General features: G+C 42.6%; 1 protein-coding gene across 2 annotated transcripts in view; it reads left to right on the top strand.

The window, feature by feature from the left end:
- Positions 1 to 22049, top strand: part of HMCN1 (hemicentin 1) — a 672624-nt gene that overhangs the window by 356748 nt on the left and 293827 nt on the right. For both annotated transcript variants that reach the window (XM_030206904.1, XM_030206905.1), the window contains exons 36-40: positions 4891 to 5014; positions 5382 to 5483; positions 8571 to 8747; positions 11449 to 11600; positions 20598 to 20721. In XM_030206904.1, coding sequence (XP_030062764.1) covers positions 4891 to 5014; positions 5382 to 5483; positions 8571 to 8747; positions 11449 to 11600; positions 20598 to 20721 — 679 coding nt within the window. The remainder of the gene's footprint in view (positions 1 to 4890; positions 5015 to 5381; positions 5484 to 8570; positions 8748 to 11448; positions 11601 to 20597; positions 20722 to 22049) is intronic.

Here is a 22049-nt window from a genome sequence, read left to right on the forward strand (position 1 = left end):
AGCATTTGTATCCCACATTTTCCCACCAATTTGCAGGCTCAATGTGGATGAATTGATATGACTTTATTTTTGTCATTGTTTTATTTGTTGTTAATTTTTATGATGTTTAAGAGATTTGAATGGGGTTTTATGGGACTAGTTTTATGCCTTGTATTTCTGCATATCTCTGTAAACCACCCTGATTGTTTACTAGAAGGATGGTTTTCAAATTTTATCAATAAATATCCTTGTCCGATTCATAACTGCTTCATCTACAATTCTTCAATCTGATTAATACAACCGAAAGGTCATGCCAGTAGCTCCGTTTCTGGTCAGGAAATCAGAAACATCTGCACTGGGGAAATTGTTTGCAGTGATGTATCTGTTAATGGGTTGTAATTGATGGCCAACAAATGCAAACTTACACATTACTTTCAAATGCTGTAATAAGCACCAGAATTGAAAAATGATTACTAACATTATTCTACATTTCAGCAGTAATGTTGCTTTACATTACCTCACAATGTCTTATTACTCACTGTAGACATACACATTTCTTTAATCCTTGCCTGCCAGTATTATCCTTATGAACCTGGATTCTATATATTGCGCCTAGTTTTCTACGCTGAAATCCAGGCGTCTTCTATAACAATGCACGTAACTTAATTGGCTTAAGAAGCTAATCAGCATCGATAACAGGTCTTAATAAGCAATAATGAGCACTGATTGGCAATAATTAGAATTTATGTGCACAACTCGCAAAACATATTCTATAACGCACTGCGCCAAACTTCTAATGCATGCAGCCAAAATGTGGCATGGTTATGGGTAGGGAAATAGACATTCCATGGGCGTTCCAGAATTTATGCACACTGTTATAGAATGTGCCCCTGCGCTCCTAAATCTATGCGCCAGCATTTAAACCAGGGTTTCCCTTGGTGTAAATAGATGCATGTAGTTTTAAGTGCTTTGATATAAACTAAGCGTATTCTATATACTGCGCCTAAATATAGGTGCTGCTTGCAGAATATGCTTAGGTGGACATTTTATTACGCGCAAAGTTCTCAGGCGCCATATATAGAATCCGGCCTATGGCCAGTGAAGTTGAGCATTTTTTCCTCCAATATAATTTTCTACTTACCATAACTTATTCATGTCTACAAAGGCAAGTTGGATTCACTTTTTGTCAGCATACCAAGGGTTTTTCATTGGTGCAAACCTGCTATGGCACCCATGTAACATTTACTATTAAGCTGTTTTTAAGGATAATTTTTCTAACAGGGTGCCTGGTTTGAGTGTAAATAGGAATCTACAGTAGTTAGGTGCTATTTTATAAAGACACATGGAGAGGCATAATTGAATGGGGCGCCCAAGTTGTCACTAGGGCGTCCTCACAGGACGGCTCCGTAAAGGGGTGGGGCAACCCGTATTATCGAAACAAGATGGGCGTCCATCATTCGTTTCGATAATACGGTTGGGGATGCCCAAATCATGAAATTTAAGTCGACCTTAGAGATGGTCGTCCTTAGGTCGTTTTTGTGATGGTCATCCCTAGTTTTCAGCGATAATGGAAACCGAGGACGCCCATCTCAAAAACGACCAAATCTAAGCTATTTGGTCATGGGAGGAGCCAGCATTCGTAGTGCACTGGTCCCCCTCACATGCCAGGACACCAACCGGGCACCCTAGGGGACACTGCAGTGGACTTCACAAATTGCTCCCAGTTCCATAGCTCCCTTACCTTGTGTGCTGAGCCCTCCAACCCCCCCAAAACCCATTCCCCACAACTGTACACCACTACCATAGCCCTAAGGGGTGAGGGGGGCACCTACATGTGGGTACAGTGGGTTTTGGGGGGGTTTGCAGGGCTCTACATTTACCACCACAAGTGTAACAGGTGGGGGGGGGGGGTGGGCCTGGGTCCGCCTGCCTTAAGTGCACTGCACCCACTAAAAACTGCTCCAGGGACCTGCATACTGCTGTGATGGAGCTGGGTATGACATTTGAGGCTGGCATAGAGGCTGGCAAAACAATTTTTTTTATTTTTTTTTTTTGGGTGGGAGAGGGTTGGTGACTACTAGGGGAGTAAGGGGAGGTCATCCCCAATTCCCTCCACTGGTCATCTGGTCAGTTCAGGGCGCTTTTTCGAGGCTTGGTCGTGAAAAAAATGGCCCAAATAAAGTCGGCCAAATGCTCGTCAGGTACGCTGTTCTGTTTTCCATTATCGGCCGAGGATGCCCATCTCTAAATCACGCCCCAGTCCCGCCTTTGGTACGATGCCGACATCTTAAAGATGTATTTCATCTGGGGTTTTTTTCCAACATAGACTTATGTTTTGCTTTCCAGCTGTATCAAGGCATACCCCTTGCAAAGTACGACGGGAAGATGCATGTTGTAATTAATGCTGGCATCATACTTAGCATGGGGTATGCCTTGATACAGCTAGAAAGCGAAATATAGTCTATGTTGGACAAAAAACCCCCCGGCTGAAATACATCTTTGAGATGAGTTTTGCAATCTAAGCATTTATTAAAATCACAAGAATGTATTAAAGCTGGAATAATTTTGATACAAACCATACAAAGAAGAAGATTTAAATATTTAAAATTTGATATTTAGAGAATTTTACCACATCCCGATGAAGAGGTGGGTGTGTAATTCTCACTGTATTAAGACATGAATCACTGAGTGACACCGCTCAGGTTTGTGGTATATTGATTTTGTATGGGAGAGCAATAGTTTTGAAGTACATATTTTCAGTGGCATACCAAGGGTGAGATGGTGAGTGCAGTGCACCCTGGGTACAGGAAGTAAGGGGGTACATTGAACAGTCATGGAGCCACAGTCAACATGTGTGCAGCTGTCGGCTCTGCCAGTCCCTTTCCTTCCCCCCCCCCCCCCCAATGTCAACTTCCTGTTCCGAGGTAGGGGACCATCAGAACCAACAGCTGCTTGCTCTGGGTGGCAACCAAGCTAGGTATGGCACTACATATTTTATGAGCCTAGGAAGTTATACTTGTTTCTTGATTCTAGCACAGATGCCAAGGGTGAACCATCCCAAAGAGTGAGAATTACCACATCAAGAACTGAGATTGATGGCAAAAGAGTGAGATTTTTCAGATAGTACATCCAGGGTATAAATCTAGAATGATTTAAGTGAAGTATTGCTTTGCAAATTAATCAAGGCAACATTAAATGATATTGGCTTTTCTTTGGAGCCTCTGAAAGAATAAAGACAAAGAGGAAAGCAATTTGGGTAAATTGTTTGAGCTGAAAATTGTCTTCCACCCAGTAGTTAAAAGTATGTACATCGATTTCAGAGCACATGTACTTCAGTAAAGGGAAAATAGTCAGGGCAAGGGGAAGCAGTAGGCAGGAAGGTGTGCTCAGATATTTTCCTACTCGTTGGACCACTTGGTTTACTTCTTTAAGGCTCGCCTCTCATAAAAGCAGTGATCAAGATCAGTGCACTGGTATTGAAACTCTGATGAGTGAGAAATAGGGCTCAAAGAGTATGAGAGTGACACAATTCTAATGAGTGAGACTTCGCATCTCTGTTCTAGGAATGCAGGTGGGAATATGGCAGGAAGTAGTTGAGAGTACATTAAGGTTCCTGGATAGTGCTTAATGTACATTGCATCTTTTTGTACTCACTCTTCCTTTTGTTTTTTTTGTTTTTTCCTTGTGGATATGGTATGAAGCTCCCTTTTTCCCTCCTTGGATTCCCCTCCCTTATTGCATGTTGAATGTGATGCGATGAAAAGTTAAAATAACCCATTTTAGGGGGAAGCTATCAATGTTATCAACATTATAAACATTTAATGCAGTGAGACCCTATGCTAAAATAGCACAACTTGTGGTAAAATAATCTGTCTTATTGGTAGCGCACATTGATAACATTCCCCCTCAACGGTGTATGTGGTCGAGCCTAGACTTATGCCTATATTCTATAATTCTTGGTGCAGAGATGCTGTTATAGAATTGATGCCCAGCACTCAGTATCGGTGTGTCCAAATGGAGGCACCAGGTCATAGAATTGCCTCCATAGTCTCTTCCATTATGGGCCTTATTCTATAGAGTTTATGCTCCTAAATTTATGAGCATAATTTGAGCTCCTAAATTTACGTTTTTAAATTATGATCCTAATCTATGCTCCAGAATAGATTACTCTCGTAATTTAGGAGCGTAAATTTGGAAGCATAAACTTTAGGAGCATAACCTTCATAGAATAAGGCCCTATATGGATATTTGATTTTGAATATCAGGGCATAAATAAATATAAAAGGGCCCAATATTCAAAACTATTTAACTGGCCAGGAATGGCTCCTTGCTGTTTATCTCCCGCTGAATATCCACGGCTAGCCACTAACCAGCTATACTGTGTGACATATCCGGTTAGGTGTGGATACTCAGCTCCAAACTGGCTATGCTTAGTGGTTGACATAGGCCACATAAATAGCAGGCCTATCTTTAACCACTAAGGACTTAACCAGGTAACTCTGAATAACGGTTTAACCAGTTAAGTTCCCACTGTCAAACATCTGGCACTAAACATCTGAGTTTAATGCCAGTGGCAGACAGCAAAAGTGTTGCCCTCTTCTGGCTGAATATCAGGGGGGAAAACCTGTGAGAATTATTCCAATATTTTTGCAGAATTGAACCAGATTAAAATCCTGCTTGCTTGAGTCTTTTTCACACATTCCTATAACTTGCATTCATTCAGAGTAACATGAACCATAGTGAATGTGCAATTAAAGCATACGTCTGAAAGTACCTGATCTCTAATGGAACACCATGCAGGAGAAATGATGATGACCTTCAGTGTTTGACCTGAGGCATTGAGCTTCTATTCAAGTGTCTCCCGAGGAACCAAGAAAATAACTTTCCTTTGTTTCCTTTTTTGTTGGGTAGCTGGAATCTTCAGGCCGAGTGCTACAGATCGCCAAAGCACTGCTGGAGGATTCTGGGAAGTACACCTGTTTAGCCACAAACGCTGCTGGGGAAGCCCAGCAGCACATTCAGCTGAATGTTCATGGTAATGCCTATTCCATAGCTAGTTAATATTTAAAAAACACTCAAATGAGCAAAATATTTTGTTGCTATGTGTCTAGGTAGAAATGTGGAGAATGTCCATTTTATTTGAAGAATCTCAGTTGCATTCCACCTCCTTCTGATTTTTCTTGAAACCCCCATCTTGCACTGCATGTTAAACGTTGATACAAATGTAGCATGCTCTCACACAGACGTGTTTGGTGTTTTGAGTTTTACGGTGGGCCATACATTTTACATTTTATAGTTCTCGTGTGTTCAGCAGTTATTGTTATATTTCAGGCATCAGTGCCATTGTTGTTCTGTTTTTAACAGCTCAGTAAGTAAATCTATAAAATCTCTGCTTTTCCCAGAGCCTCCCAGTATTGCAGATGCTGGACTGATGGTGAATGAAACTGTGATAGTCCACAACCCTGTCCAGCTGGAATGTAAAGCTTCTGGAAACCCTGTGCCGAGTGTGTATACTCATAAAATGCAACTATGATAAAACATCTTTTTAATGTTATCCTGTACCCATTTTTATTCTTTTTAACTTAGCAGATCTTGGATAGTAATGATAAATAAGGGGTTGAGAATGTCTGACTCAGGCAAAATTACTTTCTGAAAATGTAATAGAAACAAATTTGGCATGGGGGAAACCAGTGCAAAGACATAGTTAATTCATATATGGGCCATATAGAGCTGGGGGTTCCAGAAAAAAGCTTCCCCCCCCAACCCCCCCCCCCCCCCATGTATATTTATGGGAGAAGCAGTTCCAACTTCTGAAGCATAGAAACTGTGATACAGTGAAACATAGCAGATAGGGAACTGCTCCTTTTAAACTCCCTCTCCCCTGTTCTTTACCCTCCTCATTGCAGACACACACACAGAGCCAACACACATGCACACACAGTACACATGCATACAGATATAGACACACACACATAAAAGCAGATATATAGATACACAAACATGTACATACATGTTTGTGTATCTATATATCAAGAAAAATGTCAGGAAGTATTTTTTCACAAAGAGAGTAGTGGATGCTTGGAATGCCCTCCCGCGGGAGGTGGTGGAAATGAAAACGGTAACAGAATTCAAACACGCGTGGGATAAACATAAAGAAATCCTATTCAGAAGGAATGGATCCTAAGGAGCTTAGCCGAGATTGGGTGGCAGAGCCAGCCGGTGGTGGGAGGCGAGGATAGTGCTGGGCAGACTTATACGGTCTGTGCCAGAGCCAGTGGTGGGAGGTGGTGCTGGTGGTTGGGAGGCGGGGATAGTGCTGGACAGACTTATACGGTCTGTGCCCTGAAGAGGACAGGTACAAATCAAAGTAGGGTATACACAAAAAGTAGCACATACGAGTTTGTCTTGTTGGGCACACTGGATGGACCATGCAGGTCTTTTTCTGCCGTTATTTACTATGTTACTATGTTATGTTACATAGACAAACACAATGAAACACACAAAAAGGAAATACATACAGTACATAGGTACTAACACAGAGACATACATACCCACATAGATGGGTTAGAAATAATCCATCATGATACTGTCACATACCTATTCTTGATAGGCTGCCTCTTAGTGATTCAGATGTGTATTTATTTTTTTTATGTAAATTCTACTATGAAACATACTGACTGTACCGTACAGCTTTCTTAATAGTTGGTATGTGTGCTGCCAAGTAATAACTGTTGCCATGGAACAGTGGCATCCTGTGGTTAAAATGTAAAATCCAGCCTTTAAGATCTGGTGAAAGTGACATCTAATGGTTTGATGTATTATCACATTTGGTTTGATTTTATTATTCTTTCCAAACCAACAGATTGTTAGGTACAGCTCCATTGAAACCAACCCTTTCCATTTACCCTACGGATCCATAGCAGGCTTTTGAAAAAGCAAAAGGGGGATTTTAAAATTTACCCCGTATCAACTGGTACAAATGCAATGTATTGTCTCAATAGATTGAGAGAAAATCTGAAAACTTTGTCGGCTTGAAACATTCTGAAATCCTCTTAGTTCATGATTGACTTAGGGGCCCTTTTAGTAAACTAAGCACTAACACATACTTATTTCCCGCCTTGGGAGTAAATCCAGCATATCCTCTGCAGTTACTGCACTGAAATATTCTTTATCATATATTAAGACTATTTACGATTAGGGCAGATGCATTTATTTATTTAGATTTTGCTCACACCTTTTTCAGTAGTAGCTCAAGGTGAGTTACATTCAGGTACACTGGATATTTCTCTAATGCCTCCTCTTGTACTGTGCTCTATCTGCAGTGTACAGTCCACACCCATTCTCCAACCATAATCTACCCATCTTCCACCGGTTTACGGTTAACATACAAATTAGTGTGCTGTCTTGGCTACAGTTATTACACTCGTATGATAATAATGCATGCTAATTTACGCATTGACCCCCGGATTCTATATAAAGTGAGGCAAGTTGCATGTGTAAAATTGGGCACATATTCAATTTATGCACGCACCTTAATTGACTAACAAACCAATTAGTAACGATAATTGGTTGACAACAATTATCAGCACTGATTGGCAATGATTGGAATTTCTGGGCACATCTTGTTAGGTGTATTCTAAAAAAAGGGCGAGTGTAAATCCTAACGCGTGTAGCTGAAAAGGCCATGGGAGGAGTATGGGTGTGTTGGGGGTGTTCCACAAATTTACACTCATGGTTATAGAATTTATCTACATTTAGACGCGGGAATTTACAGCAGGTTTTCAGTGGTTTAAATGTCCATGCCTAAACGTAGGTGCGTTCCCAGCCTATGCGCTGTTCTATAAACTGCGCCTAACTTTAGGTGCAGTTTATAGAACTAAGCACTATTTTTGGATCTGCCTATTTTTTAGATGCCATTTACAGAATCTGGCTCTAACTGCTTAATGCACTTTAGTTAAAGGGCCCCTATACATGTTGTTCAAGCCCCACCCTCTCCCTTCCCCTCGGACTGCCTCTATTCCTCACATATTGTAGAGAAATTTATATGTAAGAAGAGTAGGCAGCAAACACTGGTTTACCCATGGAGGTAGAATAATTCTACTTGTATTATATAAAGCTAATTTTTTTTGTTTAAATCTTGTTTATTGATGACAAGCACATATAAACATTGCAGTACAGTCATCCATATTTTCTTATAACCAGTAACTCCCCACAACACCTATCCCCTCCCCTGGTACCCTTACCCACAACAAAAAAGTAAGTAGACCAATTCAGAAGGCTTGTGTTCTTATGACCCACTGAAAATCTAGGGAAAAAAAAAAAAGAAAAAAAAAAAAAAAAAAGAATCCTGCCACTGACCCTAGGTGAAGTCCTGGCCTGGTTCCTTTCAAACAACATTAAAGCATGAATTTTGTTACACCAGGCCCAAAAAGAGGGCAATTCAGGAACCGTCCAAACTCCCAGGATAAATTTTTTACCTATAAGACCAGGCTTCCTAAATAGCTGACTGTCTCCCCTAAATATATATATATATATATATTTTTTTTTTTTAAAGTATTTAAGTCTATTGTTTCCTGTAATTCTGCTTGTAGCTATCACATGGTACAAAGATAATCGACCGCTCACAAATGCTGTCGGCATCACCCTGTTGAACCGTGGGCAAATCTTTCAGATCAACAGTGCCCAGGTCTCGAATACCGGCATTTATAAATGCGTGGCCATCAGTGTAGCCGGAATGACTGAGCGCCTGTATAGTCTTCAGGTCTATGGTAAGTATTGCATGAAAAGGCAGCAAAAACGTTTATTTCTGCATTCTGGGGCACTTTTACTAAAGTTTAGTGTGTGCTAACCGACAATATCACGTGTTTAATGCTGCACATCCTATTTCATACCTCTGGTCCAATGGCACTTAGTGCACGCTAATATCTAGTAAAAGGGCTCATATACCTCCTTTTTGTCTTGTTCTTCTTTCAAAAAAAATTCTCGCGTGTGAGCACCTCTTTAACAGAGCCTTAACTTTCATTTAATCCCTTTTTGCTTTGGCTCTTATATTAAACCATATCACGTGGAGGGGCATAATCGAATGGCGCCGGCCATCTCCATGGCCGGCCATCTCCGGGGCTGGCTCCGCAACTGGCAGGAGCCAACCATATTTTCGAAAAAGATGGCCGGCCATCTTTGTTTTCGATAATACGGTTGGGACTGGCCAAATGTCAGAGATGGCCAGGTTTGTGATGGCCGGCATCGGTTTTTGCCGATAATGGAAACCGAAGCCAGTGATCTCAAATCTGGCCAAATCCAAGGCATTTGGTCATAGGAGGGGCCAGGATTCGTAGTGCACTGGTCCCACTCACATGCCAGGACACCAACCGGGCACCCTAGGGGGCACTTCTAAAAAGTAAAAAAAAAAAAAAATTTAAAATAGCTCCTAGGTGCATAGCTCCCTTACCTTGGGTGCTGAGCCCCCCAACCCCCCCTCAAAACCCACTCCCCACAACTATACACCACTACCATAGCCCTAAGGGGTGAAGGGGGGCACCTAGATGTGGGTACATTGGGTTTTGGAGGGCTCCCATTTTCCACCACAAATGTAACAGGTGGGGGGGGGGGGGATGAGCCTGGGTCCGCCTGCCTGAAGACCACTGCACCCATTAAAACTGCTCCAGGAAGAAGGGAGGGGAGGGGGAGTAAAGCAACAACACAGCGCCTAAGTAATTGACAAGTTGGATGCGCTAGGAATTGTCTTGTAATAATACTGAAAATATATCTTGACCACATAACGGATAGGCAAATCGCTGTACAAGAAACCCTTTTTAGTGCTGGGCCATAAGAACCAAGGCCCCTCGAGACACAAGTGTGTTTAATACCATGTTCATGTACTACGTTTTCTTTTGATGTGTGGTCGATTCTTTCTTTTATGTTGCAAAGTTCAATAAACAATCTTAAATATAAGGAGGGGGGGGGGGAGTTGGGAGGGTGGGGGGAAATGTAAAATCTTTGATGATAAATATGAAAGTTCTATATTTGTGTTCCTAAATAGGATATGATATTCAAAGAAGGCTCTGTTGGAAAAGATACGATTTTCTGTAACATGTTGATCATCAATAAAAATTATTGAAACATAAAACTGCTCCAGGGACCTGCATACTGATGCGATGTATCTGAGTATGACATTTGAGGCTGGCATAGAGGCTGGCAAAAAAGTTGTTAAAGTTGTATTTTTGAGGGTGGGAGGGGGTTAGTGACCACTGGGGGAGTTAGGGGAGGTGATCCCTGATTCCCTCCGGTGGTTATCTGGTCAGTTCGGGCACTTTTTTGGGACTTGGACCTGAAAAAAAAGGGACCAAATAAAGTGGACCAAATTCTCGTTACGGCTGGCTTTCTTTTTTCCATTATCGGGCGAAGCCGGCCATCTGGTAGCCACGCCCATGCCCGCCCATGTCCCGCCTTCACTACGCCGCCAACACGCCCCCTTGAACTTTCGCCGGGTCAGCGACGTGAAAGCGGTGATGTTGTCAAAACAGCAGCTTTCGATTATACCGATTTGAGAGATCGCCGGCCATCTCCCGATTTATGTCGGAAGATGGCTGGTAATCACTTTCGAAAATAAGCTGGTTAGTCATCACTAGAGTTTGACTGACCACCTTCCTGGACTTTAGAAACAGTCTTTCTGAAAAGATTATTTTATTATGCTAATGCAATTAAGAACATACGTGTTGCTATATTGGGACAGACCAAAGGTCCATCAGGCCCAGTGTCCTGTTTCCAATAGTGGCCAATCCAGGTCACAAGTACCTGGCAAAATCCCAGAACAATAAAACAGACTTTATGCTGCTTATCCTAGAAATAAGCAGTGGATTTTCCCAAGTCTATCTTAATAATATTTTATGGACTGTTCTTTTAGGAAATTATCCAAACCTTTTTTAAACCCTGCTAAGCGAATTGCTTTTACCACAGTCTCTGGCAATGAATTCCAGAGTTTAATTACATGTTGAGTGATGAAATATTTTCTCTCGTTTGTTTTAAATTTTACTACTTAGTAGCTTCATTGCATGTCCCCTAGTCCTAGTATTTTTGGAAAGCGTAAACATGCGATTCACGTCTACCCGTTCCACTCCACTCACTATTTTATAGATCTCAATCCTATCTCCCCCCCAGCCATCTTTTCTCCAAGCTGAAAAGCCCTATCCACTTTAGACTAAATAGTCATAGTAAAGCTATTGAGTTGAAGGTTAGCAGAGATATTAACTTGCAGTTGTAAAGAAGTACTAGTTCTCTTAAACAAAACTGAAAGCAATGCTAGCAGAAGTAGTTCTTAAAGGAAGAAAATACCATTTTCAAACACTTGTTCATCAGCATAATTTTTAGACCAATCTAGCAGGTATTTTGAGTTCTGTTGTTTATCAGTGACACACTAGAATTGTTCTGATGTAGCTTTCTAAACTGTGACTATCCCTTCCAACTTTGCAGTTCCACCATCGATTTCTGGCAGCAGTGACATGGTAACAGTAGTGGTTAATAATCTGGTGAGGCTGGAATGTGAAGCCAGAGGTATCCCTGCACCCAGCCTGACATGGCTTAAAGATGGGAGTCCCGTTTCCAGCTTCTCTGATGGAACGCAGGTATTGTAGTTCACAACAGTGCCAGTCTCCACAAATGGGTGGCCCATTGCCCAGACCAGGTGGTTCAGGGGCAGTAGTCAGCTTTGGAAGTTGGTTGGTCGGTCAATAAAGCACCTGGAAATAAGAGCAATTTGGCGAGCAATCAAGCCTTCAAGTTAGTAATTTGGGGCAATGCCCTCAGGATCCTGTCTGACAATTCCCTGGCTATAGCCTATGCCAACCAACAAGGAGGAGTGAAGAGCCAAGGGCCACCTTCAGACATTGTCAGCAGTGCATACTACTGGGCCTCTGAATATTGAAGCAGACATTAGACCTCAGAGAGTGGGAGTTGTCTTCTTATTCAGTGGCCCACACAAATGAAAGATCCAGTTCCCTTCTTTCTTATAGCCTGGCCCTTGAAAGGACAAGCTTGAGGTATAAAGGTTAACTTGCCGAGGTCATCTCAACTTTGTTCTGGAGCAGAAGAGATCAGCTTCTGTCTTGTATGCAAGAGCTTGGACAGTTGGGGTGGGGGGGGGGGGGGGGGGAGTTGGGTATAGAATGGCATGTTCTGAGCCTCCCTGCTGTACCTTTTTTAACAAGTATTTTATTTCTTTTTAATTTTCATAAAATAACATCAAAACCAAATTCCAGTCCTAGGTATTATACATCAACACCACAAACCTGGTATAATTCCCCTTCCATACTCTTAACAATGCTATTCCCTTTGGCATTTTTGCAGGAAGGATTTCAGAAATGTTTGACTGCCCACCTACTTTTGAGTTCAGCCAGATGCAATGTCTCCCTCTCTTCCCATCACCTTCCTAGTCTTCCTAACATTGCATTTTGTTGACGGGAGGAGGTGAGTCGGAAGCGGGGCAGCGATTCTTATACACTGCCTGTGTCTGTCCTGATGCTGTTTCTCTACCACATTCTTCCCCTTCTGATACAACTTCCTGTTTCATCCTGGGAGGAAAACAGCAGTAGAGAAACAGTGCCAGGACAGACGAGGGCAGTGTATAAGAATTGCTGCCTTGCTATGCCCCCCCCCCCCAACATAATGCGATGTTAATAAGACAGGGAAGGTGAGGAGAATGGAGGGAGACCTCAGATAGGTGTGGCGACAGTGGGATGAGGTGACAGTCTGGGGGGGGGGCCCCTGGAGTTGTGGGGCTCAGAGCAGCTACCCTGTTTGCCCCCTTAATGCTGATGTTGGAGGTGGGGGTACATATATGAAGGCCTAGAATATGTGGTTCCAGTGTTGGAAATGCATAAGAAAATCATAATCTACAGACAGTAACGTGTAGAAACAATTTTTCCTTCTATGGATTACAACAAAAGTTGGGCAGACTGCATGGACTGTACAGGTCTTTTTCTGCCGTCACCTACTATGTTACTATGTTACTATGTATCTCAGTAGCCAGCACAAGGACAAGCACCCCTTTCACCCCTCCCTCTTTCTTGTCAGGTAATTGGAAGGCAATGAGTAATGCAATTCACTGTTTTCCATACATGTGTTCAAAGAAGCCATTTGCTGATAAACAGGGTGCAGGAGGTTTCCTATCTGCATGAGAACTAATTGCCCTGTGAAGAGATGAAGGGGATGGACATGGGAGAAGGTAATAGGTAATCATGGCAGGCCCCAGGCAAGGGAAGAAAAGCATACTGTAGGAATAAGACACTATAAGAATAGGACACTGACCTTTTGAATTGAGATTAGAAGTCTCTACTGAGAATGTGCTTAATTAAAAGCAGGAAACTAAAATGTTTCTTTGAAGGAAATGTATTTTTTATGTTCCACTTGCAATTATGCCAAAAGCATTCTATGGAGAAAAGAACAATACTGGATCCATTTATTACAGACAGTGGAACCAAAGGGTTTAAATCGCAATATCGAATGGAATGCTTACTACTAATTCAGAAATAGCCACTCCCAGAGGCCGGGCTGGTGTGAACGCATTGGAGCAGCCTGTTCCTGGGGCGGGGCGTCTTTTCGTAGAAGGTGTGACGCGGTTAGGTTTAAATTTCCTGCCGGCATCTTTCTCATTTGCTCCATCTTGATAGTGCATGCAGTTATTGATTTACGGCCAGTTTGGTGATTTTGAGAGGTCCATGTAAGGATCCAAGACAGTACCCTTCCTGAAGCAGCCTGGATATCGGCGAAACAAGGCGCACTTGTTGAAGGGAGACACGGGATGGTGTCAAAGGCTTAAACTGAACAGTATGGTGTCTTCTCCATGTTTGATTACCATCAGCCTGGATTTACAAAACTGACTGAGCCCTGAGTCACCAACAAGCAGATAAGTGTCTGGTTTTGTGGAAAATTGACTTGTGGAAAGATTGTGTAGGTTAAATAAGCCTGCGATTTTCAGAGGATATTGTCTATTTTTGTGGGTTTAACAAGCCTGCGATTTTCCTAAAGTTTTTGTTCATCTTGTAAGACAGGGCGGGCAGTTTTAGGTTAAGGGGCCAGGCTTTAAATTATTGATGAGTGGTTTTGGGGGGATGCAAGATACATTTAATCAGAAGAGGGGTGTTTCACCTTGTTTAACTCTTTAGTCAGTGAAGGAGAAGGAGAGTTTTTATGCCATCTGTTTTTCTCATGTAATTATGAGTTTTTGCGGTTGGCTTTTTTTCTTTTCTTTTCCTCACTGGAACCCGTCATAGTACTCTACTCCTACATGTAAATAGTGGACCAAGCTAATGCAGCAGTGTGTTCCCTACGAGGAGGTTTGAGGTTCCTTGTTTATTTACTAGAGATGATCCTGATTGCGGAATTTTGAGTTACAGGGTGTTACACCACTGAATGCTATTTATATTTTAAACCAATTTTGGTTAGTAGAATTTAAATTAAAAGGGTTTGGAATTTCCCAGTTTCTTTTTATAAAAGATTACTTATGCCATGTGTTGCATTCTTGAAACTATTTCTTTGTGCTTTGGGCTGCAAACTTCTGTATATAAGTAGCCTGATTTGTAAGGCAGGTGGAACACTGACAGTCTCTCTCAGTTAGTCTCGACAGACTGTTAGACAGGTGTCCATTTTCTCTGGCAATTCCTTTTGCATATGTTTCCAAATTACCCTGCTTTTACTTGCTGCTACTGATTTCTTATTTTTCATATTCTTGGGTAAGAATAAACTTTATTAATGTGAAAAGCTTATTTTGTTTGTAGTTTTTGGTACTTATCAGGCCGGTGGTCCTAAGAAATTCAGTTTGGGGAATTTATTTGGGGAGGAACTGTGTTCCGGTTCTGAGACCCAGTTCCAACAGTCCCGAACACCGGCCTTGAATCCAGACAGTTCCTTCTTTCCTCCCAAAGATAGTTTCTGCCTTCCATCCATAGCAGGTGGTCCCTGTACCCTCCTTTTGAGAAAATGATTGTGGGGAGGACTTTTGGGTTCTACATATGTTTGATATGCGTTGAACTTTGCTCAACTTGGAGATCTCTAATGAGTTTTATGAGATAGATAGGGTGTTTGTGTTGTTTGCTGGGCCTCAAAAAGGCGAAGTAATTTTGAAGACCGCTTATAGTGGTGGCTTAAGAGGCGATGTCCTTGGCATGCTTCCTGAAAGGGTGTATACCGTCTAAGGGATTGAGGGTCCATTCTACCTATAGGCTTTTTTCAGTTTTGTCTGAAACTGCTTAAACACTTTCAGATGAAACCGAAACTGCAGCTGAAACTTATCGCCTGAAACTAAAACTGAAAACAAGTTTGGTTGTGTGAATGTGAACCAGTGAGCATATAAATCTTAATCTGTGTATTTAGTTGTATCTACCAACCTTCTTACTCATTTCACAAGACTACTAATTAATGCATTTCAAAAAGTAAACAATACACTTGTATTTACATATCATGGATAACATCTAGTGTATTATCATAAAAACATACAACCACTATGGGTACATTTGAAATCACCGTCATCACTATTAATGCCACTTTGAATCTATTACTTATCTGATCATCCTTTATCAGTTGGCTGTAATTAGCTGAACTCGTGAAAGTTTAAGTATCTGAAACTTTAAGTGGCAGATGACAGAGATCAAAACTCCCCAGTGAACTTCAAATACTAATCAATATCAATATAGAATCCAAATATAAAGAGACCCAATCTAATTTATTAGAATCCTACATACATGAATCCAATATCTTGAGCGCCAGTATATAAAATATCCAGAATGTCCAAAACAAGATGTTTGAATAATCCACACACTAAATCCAGTGATCAAAATCCAATTGTGCAAGTCACTAGGTCTGTTACATCACACTACTTTAAAAGGTTAGTTAATTAGAACTAACCTTCTGACTGTGATATTATATTTTCATACATGTTAAAGATAGGCATGAACGTCCTTTTCTGCCAGTGCCTGTAACAATTTGGGCTGCAGTATTTTGGACTATTTGCAAATGACACAACCATTTAGATGGAAGACCTACATAAAGCATGTTGCAATGGCCCAAGACACTAAGGGCTTCTTTTACTAAGCCGTGTTAGCCATTCCCGCATGGCAAATGAGAGGAAGCCCGTAGGAATTGAATGGGCTTCCTCTCATTTGCCGCGCCGGAAATCGCTAGCGTGGCTTAGTAAAATAGGCCATAAGTACCATCACCTTCCATGACAGTACAGAGGGTCTGTTGATCTGTGTAAGGATTAAGATCATAGGCTGTCTGCTGAAGGCAGTTTTAGTTACATAAGACAGTTGTTCCTGCTCTTCTTCTTCCTCACTCAGTCAAACACATAAAGATGTGATGGACTCCCTTAATAGAGTGACCCAATTATCAGTCATTGGTTTTAAAGTAAAGTCCAATCCTTTTCATCAAAGCAAAGACATTCTATTTTCTGTGCATTAATTAACATTCTACTTGCCTTCATTGAACTCATGACCTGTGAAAGTAACATAACATAGTAACATAGTAGATGACGGCAGAAAAAGACCTGCACGGTCCATCCAGTCTGCCCAACAAGACAACTCATATGTGCTACTTTTTGTGTATACCCTACTTTGATTTGTACCTGTGCTCTTCAGGGCACAGATCGTATAAATCTGCCCAGCACTATCCCCACCTCCCAACCACCAGCCCTGCCTCCCACCACCGGCTCTGGCACAGACCGTATAAGTCTGCCCAGCACTATCCCTGCCCGGTGTAGATCAACCCCCAAAGGGACAAGCAGCGCTATATCATCTGCATGTGTATGTGTTTATTATATTTTGATATCAAGGAGGGCTGAAGCAGAGTTTGGGATGATGGAACAAATTGTTTCGTAATAGACTTAGGGCCCTGTTTACTAAGCCATGCTGTCTAATGCTAGAGACACGTGGAGGGGCATAATCGGACAGGGTACCCAAGTTTTCCTGAGGAGATCCTCGCAGGACGTCCCGGCGAAGGGGTGGGGAAACCCGCATTTTCGAAACAAGATGGGCGACCATCTTTTGTTTCGATAATACGGTCGGGGACGCCCAAATCTCAACATTTAGGTCAACCTTAGAGATGGTCGTCCTTAGATATGGTCGTTCCCGATTTTCAGTGATAATGGAAACCAGGGACGCCCATCTCAGAAACGACTAAATCCAAGTCATTTGGTCGTGGGAGAAGCCAGCATTCGTAGTGCATTGGTCCCCCTCACATGCTAGGACACCAGCTGGGCACCCTAGGGGGCACTGCAGTGGACTTCAGAAATTGCTCCCAGGTACATAGCTCCCTTACCTTCTGTGCTGAGCCCCCCAAAACCCACTCCCCACAACTGTACACAATTACCATAGCCCTTATGGGTGAAGGGAGGCACCTAGATGTGGGTACAGAGGGGTTTGTGGTGGGTTTTGGAGGGCTCACATTTACTACCACAAGTGTAACAGGTAGGGGGGGGATGGGCTTGGGTCTGCCTGCCTAAAGTGCACTGCAGTACCCACGAAAACTGCTCCAACCTGCATACTGCTGTCTTGGAGCTGGGTATGATATTTGAGGCTGGCATAGAGGCTGGAAAAAATATTTAAACATTTTTTTGAGGGTGGGAGGGGGTTAGTGACCACTGGGGGAGTAAGGGGAGGTCATCTCCGATTCCCTCCGGTGGTCATCTGGTCATTTAGGGCACATTTTTGTGGCTTGGTCGTAAAAAAAAGGGACTAAGTAAAGTCGCCCAAGTGTTCGTCAGGGACGCCCTTCTTTTTTCCATTATCGGCCGAGGATGCCCATGTGTTAAGCACGCCTTCGCTATGCTTCCGACACGCCCCCGTGAACTTTGGTCGTCCCCGCGACAGAAAGCAGTTGAGGACGCCCAAAATTAGCTTTCGATTATGCCGATTTGTGCAACCCTGTGAGAAGGACGCCCATCTTCCGATTTGTGTCCAAAGATGGGCGCCCTTCTCTTTCGAAAATAAGCCTGCTAGTGCGCCTTAGTAAACAGGGCCCTTAATTAAAATGATTTTTTGGTACCTTCTTTTGAAGAGGCAAATAATATAGAGCAACACTTGCTGCTTCACTGTTTTTTCTTCATGGATACAGGCTTATTGCTTTTCCAAATATTTCTACTAATAGAGTATTAGAAGAAAACGTTTGTCTCTTTGACCCCAAGCTCTTGCTTAGGGTACAGTTTGCTTTTTGAAATTTATTTGCTAAATATATAATCAAATTTCACAGCAGAACTTATTTGAATTTGTGCATTAATAGTAAGATAATTTCCACTAACCAAGTATGAGATTTGTTTTTCTAATTATGATAGTTGATTGATGTGTGTGTATGTGTGTGTGTGTGTGTGTGTGTGTGTGGGGGGGGGGGGGTATTATTATATATTTTGGCTGTTTTAGGGTTATTTGACCTGTAATTTCCTTTTTCATTATTTCCTGTTGCTGCACGTCTCTCAGTTGTGGATTTTTGGAAGCTGGTATGACTTTTCCTTTTCTTTGTTATTTTGAATTGATGCTCTTTTAATTCTGTTACTTATGTATTTCCTTCAGAATTCTGAAACTATTTTAAAAAGTGGGGCTCAAATTTTCTTACAGAAAGCAAGAAACAAAGTGAGCCCAAATTTACTCAATTACTAGTCAACCAATCCCAGCTGTAGGTATACAACAACTTGGTTTCCTCCTTCCCACCCAGGGCCCAGTGGAGGAGAGACATGAGAACAGATCTACTGTGGCACAGCCTTGTGACTGAGTCACCGACTGACCCCAAGATAACTTCAGCCAGTGTCATAGAATTGTTGTGTTACTATGCAGGGGGGGGGGGGGGCCTAAAGAGTGGATTACTATAGCAGTGTGAGCAAGGGTGGGGCCTGGCGCCTTGAAAACACAGCTACACTGAGGTTTTAAAGGTCAAAAAAAATTATATATATATATAAAATTGTCTTCTGAGGCCTGCTCTGGCAAGGCCACAGTGTGCACTAGTCTGGCTCTCAAAAGGCAGCAGAACCAGTTTGTCTCTGGACTACAGTCCCAAGCTTAAAGTACTTTCTCCTAGTATTCAGCAAAGTTGAACCCAGGCTTGGTCCTTAGTTCCAACAATACAGTTCCAGCAGAGTTCCAAGAGAAACTTGGCCTACCTGAGAAGTGCTTCTGCAGCTTACACTTCTGTGGTGGAAGCATAGGGTCGAAGGCTTCTCCTCTATCCTCTGGGCCTCTCTGACTGATCTGTGCTGAGGTTTTTTTTTTTTAATTTTCAGGCAATATACATCAAACATAAGAAGCTAAATACACACTATCAGGCTCATTTTTGAAAGAGAAGGACGCCCATCTTTTGATACAAATCAGAAGATGGGTGTCCTTCTCACAGGGTCACCCAAATCGGCATAATCGAAAGCTGATTTTCGGCATCCCCAACTGCTTTCCATTGGGGGGATGAGCAAAGTTCACAGGGGCGTGTCGGAGGCGTAGCGAAGGCGGGACGGGTATGCCTAACACATGGGCATCCTTGACCCATAATGGAAAAAAAAGGGCGTCCCGAACTGACCAGATCACCACCGGAGAGAATCGGGGATCACCTCCCCTTACTCCCCCAGTGGTTACTAACACCCACCCTCAAAAAACATCTTTAAAAATATTTTGTGCCAGCCTCAAATGTCATACTCAGGTCCATGACATCAGTATGCAGGTCCCTGGAGCAGTTTTTGTGGGTGCAGTGAACTTCAGGCAGGCGGACCCAAGCCTATCCGCACCTACCTGTTACACTTGTGGTGGTAAATGTGAGCCCTCCAAAACCCACCACAAACCCACTGTACCCACATCTAGGTGTCCCCTTTCACCCGGAAGGGCTATGGTAGTGGTGTACAGTTGTGGGTAGTGGGTTTTGGGGTGCTCAGCACACAAGGTAAGGGAGCTATGTACCTGGGAGCAATTTCTGAAGTCCACTGCAGTGCCCCTTAGAGTGCCCGGTTGGTGTTCTGGCACGTTAGGGGGACCAGTGCACTACGAATGCTGGCTCCTCCCATGACCAAAGGGCTTGCATTTGGTCATTTCTGAGATGGGCGTCCTTGGTTTCCATTATCTCCGAAAATCAGAAACGACCAAGTCTAGGGACAACCATCAAGATTTGGGCGTCCCCGAGCGTATTATGGAAACGAAAGATGGACTTCCATCTTGTTTCGATAATATGGGTTTCCCCGCCACTCCACCGGGACGTTTTGCGAGAAAACTTGGGCGCCCATTTCAATTATGCCCCTCCATGTAAAACAAATCGCTTCTCAAACATAAAGGCCCAAACGGGAACCTCCTAATTTTTAGATAGACATATAAACCCCCCACTTACTCCTCAATTTCCCCCTAGATCCCCTCCCTTCTCAACCAGACTATACAATAAAACCAAATGAGCAAGGAATGTCCATAAACAAATCTGCTGAGGTTTTTATCCATTCCTGCCTTACCCACATCCTCCCTGCTCTGTTCTTGCTGAGTCATCTCATCCTTGCACAGTGGCTTTCCTTTTAAGGTGGCTCCATGACTGTGAGGGAGTACTATTAAGGGGGATTGGTAATTTCCTATAGACTCCCTCACAAACACCTAATGTGGCTATATATTCTGCCTTTACAGGTCCTGTTCGGAGGTCATGTGCTTGCATTGAGAAGTGCACAGATCAGTGATACAGGAAGGTATACATGTGTGGCAGTGAATGCTGCAGGAGAGAAAGAAAGGGATATTGATCTCAGAGTTTATGGTGAGAAGTACTTGTTTTTTTGCTACTGCGAATATTATTGAAGTAACATATGCTCTGCAATTTCTCCACAATCACTAACAAAACACTTTTGGGGCAATAAATCTCAAGTATGTAGGTTACATAGAAATATATGCCAGCCAAGGAAGTTGTGGATAATACATTTTTTTACTGAATACATTTGTGACAATGATTTGAGGGTTTATGTCCCATTATCAGAGCAGGATGAAGTTTGCTAAAACAAATGATGTCTGGATAGTTAGGTAAATTGCAGAATGATTTCAACAGTGATGTTTTTAAAACTCTAAAGGATTTGAGGGAAGGTGAGGGACCATCTGCAGTGGCAATGAGACTGTTTGCTTGAGACTCCCACCTGGTCAAATTACATACCTGTCTCACTTCCTGTCCTTGAATGAGGCCAAGGGAAAGAATAATTAATACACCCAATTACAGTGCAATCCGCTTAAGTGCAAGGGTCTTGGACCAAAGAAATACATGCAGTTAACCGAAGCGTGCACTTAACCGTTGTGACCCAAAGAAACTTGACATCTGATAAACATATGTACAGTACTGTTCATTATACGTACAGTATACAGTCTCCGTTAACGGACGTTATACAGTCTCCGTTAACTGGCGTTAGGCTTACTTGAAATAATCAGTCATAGTCCGCTGTACACTCTTGTGTCTGTGAGTTCCATAGACTACGTCTGCCAGACGGTAAAAACTGTCATAGCACTGACATCTAGTGGCTTCCAGATAAGCCCACATGGTGTTGAGACTCTCCAGCGCTCTTGCAGAAGTGGCAGGAGGTTATTGAATTTCGTCAGCATGTGCCTCGCTGCTCATTTCATCATCTGTTTCATCAGCCGTTGCCTGTGTGTAGGTGCATATCTGGACATCAGTGCTGTCGTCAGCTGTTTGTAGATCGTAGTGATGAAACTCCTCTTCAGTAACACAGGCTGGGATGTCAATAGCCTGTTCATCTGACGCGTTTGCAACAGCTGCATCTGTTTCGTCCCTCGCCACATCCCTAACAAAGCTTGCCCGCTTGTAGCAGTTCACAATGGTTGCCTGTGTAACATGATTCCAGGCTTCTTTCTGCATATGTAGGGAATCCAACAGTGATAGATTATGAGCCAGTTCAACAGCACGTTTATCCTTGCCAGTCTGGTCATTCATAATGCTCATCAGACGACGTAGCACAAGAGCCCGATAATGTTGTTTGAAATTGGCTATTATGCCCTGATCCATAGATTCGATCAGAGAGGTAGTGTTTAGTGGCAGGAAGACCACCTTGATGTTAGACAGCCTGACATCATCACTGTGTGCAG

The sequence above is a fragment of the Microcaecilia unicolor genome, chromosome 6, assembly GCF_901765095.1.
Source record: "Microcaecilia unicolor chromosome 6, aMicUni1.1, whole genome shotgun sequence".
Classification (NCBI taxonomy): Eukaryota; Metazoa; Chordata; class Amphibia; order Gymnophiona; family Siphonopidae; genus Microcaecilia; species Microcaecilia unicolor.